At 28.8% G+C, this 9753-nt stretch overlaps 1 protein-coding gene across 1 annotated transcript; it reads left to right on the top strand.

The window, feature by feature from the left end:
• The first annotated feature begins 1043 nt into the window (after window positions 1-1043).
• On the top strand, window positions 1044-4697 carry LOC133295858 (probable polygalacturonase At3g15720). The gene is made up of 8 exons (XM_061494725.1): window positions 1044-1184; window positions 1806-1930; window positions 2524-2629; window positions 2844-3051; window positions 3153-3234; window positions 3473-3581; window positions 4269-4373; window positions 4494-4697. The coding sequence occupies exons 1-8, from the start codon at window positions 1044-1046 to the stop codon at window positions 4695-4697; spliced, it is 1080 nt and encodes a 359-aa protein (XP_061350709.1).
• Window positions 4698-9753: the final 5056 nt, after the last annotated feature.

Below are 9753 nucleotides of genomic sequence, written 5' to 3'. Positions count from 1 at the left end.
AATCGGGTTCATGTTTTCTTATGTTGCATGAAAACATGAGAGAACAAAAGTAGAGACAAATTAAATGTGGGTCCCATATTTTATATTATAAAAGAAAAGAAAAATTAATTGGCACGGAAAACGAATTTGTGTAGGAAATGTTTTTGCTCTCCTATTGCATGAGAGTATGATTTCCCATATTAATCACTAGACATCAATTAAATAAACATTAATGAAGTCAGAGAAGTCAGAGTAGATTACACAAGATACTTACTAGTATAAAATTAAGGGTAATGTTTTTCTTATGTCATTGGAGAGAGCTTACCTCATGTCATAGACCCTTCAAAATTTGAGCCATCAATTTTTATTTTTTTTTCTTTTTGTTATAGTGTAGGACCCACTTGAAGATGCCTCTATAGGAGATAGTCTTGTCTCCAATGACATAAGAAAAAGCAATCCCTAAAATTAAATGAAAAAGAAAGGCTTGTATGAAATAGTCATAAATTTTTTGACGGTGTCTTAAAGGCACGAGTTAATGACTGAAAATAATATTTTTATTTTTAATTAAATTATATTATCACTTAGAATTGATATTTGAGTTTTTAACATAATAAATTTAATGATTTTTGTCTAATTCTTTACCATGGACATGTTAAGGAAATCAAAAAATTATTAGCTCCTAGTTGACTTTAACTTAAAAGATAGAAAAAAATATTAATTACAAGAGATTAATTAATTTGACTCTAGTCAAATTAGGAAAGTCAGCGTAGATTATAACTATTGCCGATACACTAGCGTTTATTATGAGTAATTAATGTTTTATAGATCAGATTCTTTTTACCATTAAAAAAACATATTTCAAAGCTTTAATGGTGTATTTTTTTCTCCACTTCTTTAACTACTAATCCCCATTACTTAATAGTGATACAAGCTACTATTTAAACCCCAGTACTTATGCTTCCTTCACAAATCACTTTAGCCAACTCTAGATCTACCCAAGAGTATTTACCATAAAAATAGAAGATAAAAAATACTCCTTTTTGCCAGTTTCACTCTTGTTAAAGATGCAACTGCTAATCACTTGTGTTTTTGTTCTTGGTTTTGTTTCACCATGTTTATCTTTGAGGTGGAATGCTGGAACCAAAAACATTTATAATGTGATGGAATATGGAGCTAATGGCGATGGCAAATCAGATGATTCACAAGTATATGTTTTCCCTTCTTTATTTCGTTATAATTTTTTTTTTGGATAATTATTTCGTTATAATTTTAATCTATAGTTTATGAGAACCTATTCTTTTATATAAGGGGAGGTTTTTTGGTTGTTATTTGAGTATGCTTATTTATTTTTAAGTCCCTTTTTAGTTATTTTTCTCTATATTTTTCTTTATTCCTTTCTTTATCCGTTCTTTTTTTTTCCTCTCAATTTTTCTTCTCTTATTTATTTGTTTATGTATTTTTTTATTTTTTTCTTTATTTCTTTATATATTTCTTTTACTTTATTATTGTTTTGTATGTGCTGTATTTTTCTCTCTTTTATATCTTTGTTTTCACTTTATTTATTTTTAATTTTTTAATTTTTTTTAACTTTTTAAAAATCCATTACTATTTATATTTTATTAAATTTATTTTTATCTCTTTTCTCAATATTTTCATATTTTTTTATTTAGATTAATTTATCACCAACCTCAACTAGTTTGGAATAAAAATATTGTTTATTTTGATGTTGATTTGAGTGTGCTTATTTTGATAGCAGGTTTGGATAGGTTTTAACCAATTGAATATCTCTTAATAAGATCGAGCTTTCTATTTTGAATTGATTGTAGGCATTTTTAAGAGCATGGAATAATGCATGTGGAGCAAAAGGGGCATCAACTCTACTTATACCACAGGAAAAATTATTCATGGTGACAAACATATTATTAAAGGGTACTTGCAAGGCCACAAGTATTCATATTCAGGTATAGCTAATAACCATTTTACAATGCAACTGCTATACTACTTGTTTTTTTGGGGGGATATATGTGCATATTTAAAGTAAAATACTCAGTTAGAAAAGTAATGGAAGATATATTATAGAAAAGAATAAAAAATGAAAAGATATGAAAGAGTTATCGTTTTGTCTTATTTAATATCATTTAATGATAAAGAAAAATGATTTCTTTTTTATTTGACTTTTTTTTTTTATACAATGGTGAGAATTGAACACATAACTTAATACAAACTACTTAAACCACTCACCACTAGACCAATCCTAGTGATTTTTTTTTATTTGACTTCATAATGAAACAAACATGTTAATAATATTAAAATAGTTAAAAGGTAAGATATTCAGCTTAACTCAATATAGTGTCTCAAATTCTGACTAACATTTTTGTTTAAAGAATTAAATCAAATCAAATAAACTATATTCCCATGAGAAACATCTATCCAAATTTCTCTAATATAAAGGATCTATATACTTATTTTCTTTTGTTCCTCCTTGCAGCTTTTAGGAAAAATAGTTGCACCTTCGAATGACGCATGGGGTGATGTGACATCACATTTGATTATGATTTCAAATGTAAACAGTCTCACAATGGATGGTGGAGGATCAATTGATGGCAATGGTTCTGAATGGTGGCAATGTATAAGTTGTTCACGACCTAGAGTATGACCACTCTCAACCAACTGTTAATTATGCCATAATTATAATATGTTTATATATTGACAATGAATATATTCTAAATTAAATATATTATTTAATATTTATTTATTAATTTCTTTCAAAAGTCTACTACCACAAGCTATGTAAACAATGATTATAGCTTTTAAGTTATTAATCTCTATATCTTGTGACTTGATTTTTCATGTGGATGATGCAGCTATTAGGTTTTCATGCTTGCAATGATCTTACAGTTAGTAACCTGACCATCACTGATAGCCCTTGTGGTCACATAACCATAAATAGTTGTGAGGGTGCAAGATTCTCTGATCTCAATATTCATGCTCCTCCTCATAGCCCCAATACTGATGGAATTGACATTTCGGCTTCCAAAAATATCTTGATAGAAGATTCTACTATAGGAACTGGTAAACCATGTTTTCATCTTATGTACATATCAAATTTCAATTGTAGTATTAAAATAAATTACTTAATGTGAAATTTCAATTTACTTTACAATTCTAAACAGGTGATGATTGCATTGCCATCAATAGTGGTTGTTCTTACATCTATGCTGCTAGGGTTGCTTGTGGACCAGGCCATGGAATAAGGTTTATATAAAAGTTAATTTTTTAGGTCATGTACAAATTAAATATAAGGCTTTTGGATATAAACAATTAAGTGACATCCTCAACTTAAAATTTCATGTGAAAATAAGAGTTAAGTATTTGATGTAAATATTATCACTTGACTCGCACATCACATCAATTTGTAAAATGCTTCTATTATTTAATATTTATGTTATTGTATCTTTGACAAATCTCATCAAAACATGTATGAATTAATCAGCATTGGAAGCCTTGGTAGAAATGAAGCTCATGAGACAGTTGAAGAGGTTTATGTAAGGAATTGTAGCTTCAATGAGACTCAAAATGGAGCAAGAATCAAGACATGTCAGGTGTGTACCATATGTGTGGAAAATAGTTTTTGCACACTTATTTAGCTAATTTTATATATATATATATATATATATATATATATCTATAAGAAAAAAGTGTGTATCATTTTTTAAACACTATTAGAAAAAACTTGTATAGTGACGGAATTGCTATGGAAATTCCGTTGCTAATTTCATCCTCGCTACTATTTTCCGTTGCAAATTTCTTCGCAAACGATTTTGCGAGGGAATTTGTAAAGATGTGTAAAGTTGTGTCATTTTAAGTGACAGAAAGAGATAAATCATGGGGGAAAGAGAGTGGACAAAAAAAAATAAAAGTGTGGGTCTCATCTCTTTGTGAAAGTGAAATGACACAAGTTATGTCATTTAAAAGGACAAATATTTTTCCATATATATATAGATAGGATCATTTGACACCTCATCTGAGAGCCATTAGATCAAAAAAGATCAATGGTGTCACATGCTTACAAATCAGAGTCGTTGATCTTTTTTTATCTAATGGCTCTCAGATAAAGTGTCAAATTTCAAATTTGACACTGGTGTCAAAGGATCCTACCTCATATATATATATATATATATATATATATATATATATATATATATATATATATATATATATATATATATATATATCCCTTTTCCAATTATCTTCACTTGTGGGTTTTCAATTTTCCAATTTTTTTTTAGGGTGGATCAGGTTATGCAAGGAAGATCACTTTTGAGCAAATAACACTTATAAGGGTTCACCATCCCATATTAATAGATCAACACTACCCTACACAACATCCAACGGTACACATTTTACTCTACATTCATATTATTTCTTGTGATTTCAACTTTTTTTTTCTTACTTATGATAATTATGTTTTGAATTTGGACAATTAGAATGATTCAGCAGTGAGAGTGAGTGAGGTGACATACCGTGGTTTCGAAGGAACTTCTGCTAACGACAATGCTATTAACTTAAATTGCAGCCCATTGGGTTGTTTCAATATTGTGTTGGATCAAATCGACATTGTCTCTTCAAAACCAGGGAAGAAGACATATGCTTCTTGCAAAAATGCACATGGAATAGTTGGATCTACTACTCCAAGTGTCCATTGCTTATCAGAATGAAATCCTATATATTACCCTCCTCTATGATTCTATAAACAACTTTGTCAATACGTATCATTATCGATCAAGTGTATTGCAATGAAATTTAAGTGTGTTTACAGATTGGATTAGATCCATTTTGAGAAAAACAAAGTTAATTGATTGAATATAATTTGTTGTCTTATAATATTATATAAGGGATTTAGTTTTTTTTTTTTAAATTTTTTCATGAAAATGTGTTTTTATCAAAATATATTGAATAAAAGTTCAAACAAACAATACTATGACACAAATAAGGCTTTTTGACCCATATAAGTTGAATTGTATTTTTTTGGCAAACTATTTACCAAACTAATATGAAAAGATGGGCATCCTGACAATGCGCATTCAAATCGCTCGCCACCTTTATATGCGACTTGTACAAAAATTAGTGCAATATTTTCAAGATCGAGATCTTAACTAAGATTGAGAGAGAGTAGCAAAATCATAAATCGTGAGATTGGCACGAATTATAGAATCTTACCTATGCATATAAAATAACATTAAAATCACATGAATGGTCGAATTCAAGCATGAAAACAACTTGACATTTAAGTGAAATAATTCCAAAGAAACAAAAGAGTTCAAACTCAAGCATCAATTTACATGAACCCCAAATCTATGTAGCACTGATACGACACGTGACACATACGACACGACACTTCGACACGTCAATCCTAAAAAATTATGGATTTCGACACGTTGGGACACGTTTTAATATTAAATAATATTTTTAATTTATATAGTGTATATTTCATTTAATATTTAGTAATTTAACAAAAAAATGAAACTAAATTAATAATACTCATCAACACGTTATAAAGATGGAAGCTTTAATAAAAAAAATAAGAACTGGGATGAGAGATATATATAATATCAGATAAAGAGATCAAATCATATTAGAGAGAGAGATCAGACAGAAGGAGATACAACAAGAGCGTGATAGGAATTGACAACAACGATGCTGAGATGATATCTTATCTACTTAAGGGGAAAAAAGACAAAAAAAAATAAAATTGATATGATCAGGTGGAAGATTTATTAATATATTTTAATTTTAAAAAAAAAATAATTTTTTTAAAAAAAAATTAAAAAAATTATGAAAATGCCATTTGACCGTGTCGGACACGGTCAAATTCGCGTGTCGGAATGGTCAACGTGTTGGAAAAAGTTGACCGCGTGTCCGACACCATGTCGGAGCGTGTCGAACACGACTCTCCCTGTTTTTACAAGTGTCCGTGCTTCCTTGCCCCAAATCATCAAATCACTTGAATGGTCAAACTCAAGTGTCAAAGCATCAAAAATTTCAATCCAAAGTCATTACCAAATTTAAATATGGGTTATGTTTATCTCATTTTACATGAGATAAATAATTTTCCTACACACACAAAAAGGAATGGGTCCCACTACTCTTTTTTCTCTCTCCTCTTACGTATGGGTCCCACTTGTAATTTTATTTCTATAACATGAGGTAATCACTCTCCTACAACATAAAAAAAATATTTCCCTTTAAATATTTCAGGTCACAATATAACAAAGGGAAAAATGTTTCTGCAGTTAATGCAGATAAGTTATCTGCATTTATTTCCAAAACGACGTCGTTTTAGTATTGAAATCTTAAAAAATTATAAATATAAAAACTATTATAACCTTAAAATAAATTAAAATCACAAAAATACCATGATTTCCGTCCAAAACGACGTCGTATTGGGCTTACTGCAGATAACTTATCTACAGTAACTGCAGAAAAAGCGAACCCTATAACAAAACCCCAAAACCAATACAAAAGAGTTTAAATCTAAATTATCAAATCAAATCATTTAAGTCATAATCATCATCTTCTATGGTATCTTCTCCAACTTCAGAAAGTTTTTCATCAAAATTCAGTAACCCTAAGTCCAAATCATCATTGAATTAGGTTGAACCAAGTCTTCTTCTTCTTCATTTTATGCCAGATCCAAATCATCGAATTCTTGATTGAGGGAAGCACTTTCATCATCTTCCATAATCCATTCTTCATTATATGAAACATCATCAATTTCAACATTATAGTTTGCAAGAGTTTTTCTAGAAATCCTCTTCTTGGCCAATCTTGAATTAACCATCACAATAATAATAACAATAATAATTATTCATAAATGATTTCTTCTTTTTGCGAGCACCTAAGCAAATAAAAAGAAATTAATGATTTATTTTCAAAATTAAGAAGCCATGGTTAAAATTAAAAAGATATGTTTTTAATATTTCACAGTTCAGTTATTTTTATCTTTTTTTTCACGGTCCCTTATTCTAAGCTACTGTATTAATGCAGGTAATGTTCATTCTAAGCTACTATATTAATGCAGGTAATATAATTGGCTTTCCCTCATTCTAAACATACTAATATAAAACGCTTAAATAGGAAAAATAAAAAGGATAATACATCTCTAAGTTACGTCTCAATATTCATGCTCCTCCTCATAGCCCCAATACTGATGGAATTGACATTTTTGCTTCCAAAAATATCTTGATAGAAGATTCCACTATAGGAACTGGTAAACCAATTTTTCACCTCATGTACATTCAATTGTAGTATTAAAACAAGGGGCAGGTTATATTTACAAACTTTTTTGTTTACAAACTCTTACAAACTACACTAAGTACGATCGGTCATACTTTAATCATGCAGTGTACGACCGGTCGTACTTAGAGTAATTTGCAAAAAAAAAAAAATTGTAAACGGATCATATCCTTAAAACAATTACTAAATGTGAAATTTCAATTTACTTTGCCTTTCTACACAGGTGATGATTGTATTGCCATCAATAGTGGTTGCTCATACATCAATGCTACTAGGGTTGCTTGTGGACCAGGCCATGGTATAAGGTTTATATAAAAGTTAAATTTTTAGGTCATGTTATCAAAAAAAAAAAAAAAAATTTTAGGTCATGTGCAATTTAGATATAAAGGTTTTGAATATAAACAATTAAGTGACATCCTCAACTTCATACTTCATCTGAAAATAAGAGTTAAATATTTGATGTAAATATTATCACATCACTTGCACATGAAACCAAATTGTAAAATGTTTCTATGATTTAATATTGGGAAAAACAAATATTATGTTGTAGGAAAGATTATTAGGTCATGTCATAGAGATAACTAATTGCGGGGTCCACCATTTTTAAAATAAAATAAAAATAAAAAAATTGATGGACCTACTTTTATGTTTGTGTAGGAAAAAATTTTGTATCATGTAAAAGGAGAAAAATATTACCCTTTAATATTTATGTTATTGTAATTTTGTTATTCGTATCTTTGACAATTCGCATCAAACATGTATATGTATTAAACAGTATTGGAAGCCTTGGTAGAAATGAAGCTAAGGAATTGCAGCTTTGATGGGACTCAAAATGGAGCAAGAATTAAGACATGCCAGGTTTGTACTTACTATATGTGTGGGAAATGAGTTTTGCACACTTCTTTTGCTAATTATATATATATATATATAGGGGAAGGTAATACTTACAATTTATTTTCGTTTACAACTCCTTACAACCATATCTAACTAACCGTTGATTTCCGTCAATCAACGATTATCATTTATTGTGAATTAATAATGAATTAATAATTTCATTTGCAAAAATCTTAACCGTTGATTGACGGAAATCAATGGTTAAGATATGGTTGTAAGAGGTTGTAAACAAAAATATGTTGTAATTATAACATTCCCCATATATATATATGGGCATGATTTTTTGGTACCAATGTCAAACTTTAAAATTTGACACCAAATCCTAACCGTTGATTTCCACCAATCAACTGTTATAATTTCCACAAATCAAACTTATTAATTAATTATTAATTTCCAATAAATCATAACCGTTGATTGGCGAAAATCAACGGTTAGGATTTGGTGTCAAATTTCAAAGTTTGGCACCGACATTGTTGTCAAAAATTAGTCTAAAAACGTAGAAATGTAAAAATGGTAGAAACACAGTGTAAAAACGCAAATAAAAATGGTCTTAGTAAAAAGGATAAAAATACCGCGTAGAAACGTAAAAATGGTAGAAACACAGTGTAAAAACGCAAATAAAAATGGTCTTAGTAAAAAGGATAAAAATACCGCGTAGTAACGTAAAAATGGTAAAAACACAAGTTTTTACGCTTTTACTTAAACTTAATTTTTTAAAAAAAAACCTTATTTTCCATTTTTTAAAAATTCAAATTTCATTTTTGTGTTTTTGGACTTGTGTCTTAGATAGTTATGTGACTTATGTCTTTTAAATATGAAGTTATTTATTAATTTTTGAGTAGTAATTTATGTGATTTTTTACATATATATATATATATATATATATATATATATATATCTATATATATATATATAAATATATATATACAATTTTGTATTTTGACCTTAAGTAGTAGAAATTTTACGTTTCATGTCATTTTTACTTTTTGACACCCTCTTCCATTTCTATGTAGAACCTTGATTTTGACAACATTGGACACCGGTGTCAAATGATCATGTCCCCATATATATAGCGACAGGAACATTTGACACCGATGTTAAACTTTGAAATTTGACACCAAATCCTAACCGTTGATTTCCGTCAAACTGACGGTTATAATTTATTGGGTCAAACTTATTAATTAATTAGTAATTCTCAATAAATTATAATTGTCGATTAACGAAAATCAACGGTTAAGATTTGGAGCCAAACTTCTAAATTTAACACCGGTATCAAAGGATCCTATCTGCCTTAGGAGATTAAGAACATAAATCCCATAGCCCAAACAAGATGTCCAAATAAGAACATCCATGCCCGGACTGATAAACTATTCATACCAAAAGGATCATATCCATTGATAAGTTGTGAAGAATTTAACAATAGATAATCTCTTAATCATCCCATCAAATAGGTAGAAGATTCATTAAACTGTGAAACATTACCCTGTCATAGTGTGATGTGTTTTCAAAGGATCTTATCATATATATACATATATATATATATATATATATATATATATATATATATATATATTAATAGATCAC

This window comes from Gastrolobium bilobum, unplaced genomic scaffold (assembly GCF_033153095.1).
Source record: "Gastrolobium bilobum isolate Gb01-03AN ecotype WA unplaced genomic scaffold, APGP_CSIRO_Gbil_v1 utg35143, whole genome shotgun sequence".
NCBI classification, from domain to species: Eukaryota; Viridiplantae; Streptophyta; class Magnoliopsida; order Fabales; family Fabaceae; genus Gastrolobium; species Gastrolobium bilobum.
The sequence above is the reverse complement of the archived record's forward strand: the minus strand, read 5'-3'. Positions and strand labels throughout refer to the sequence as shown.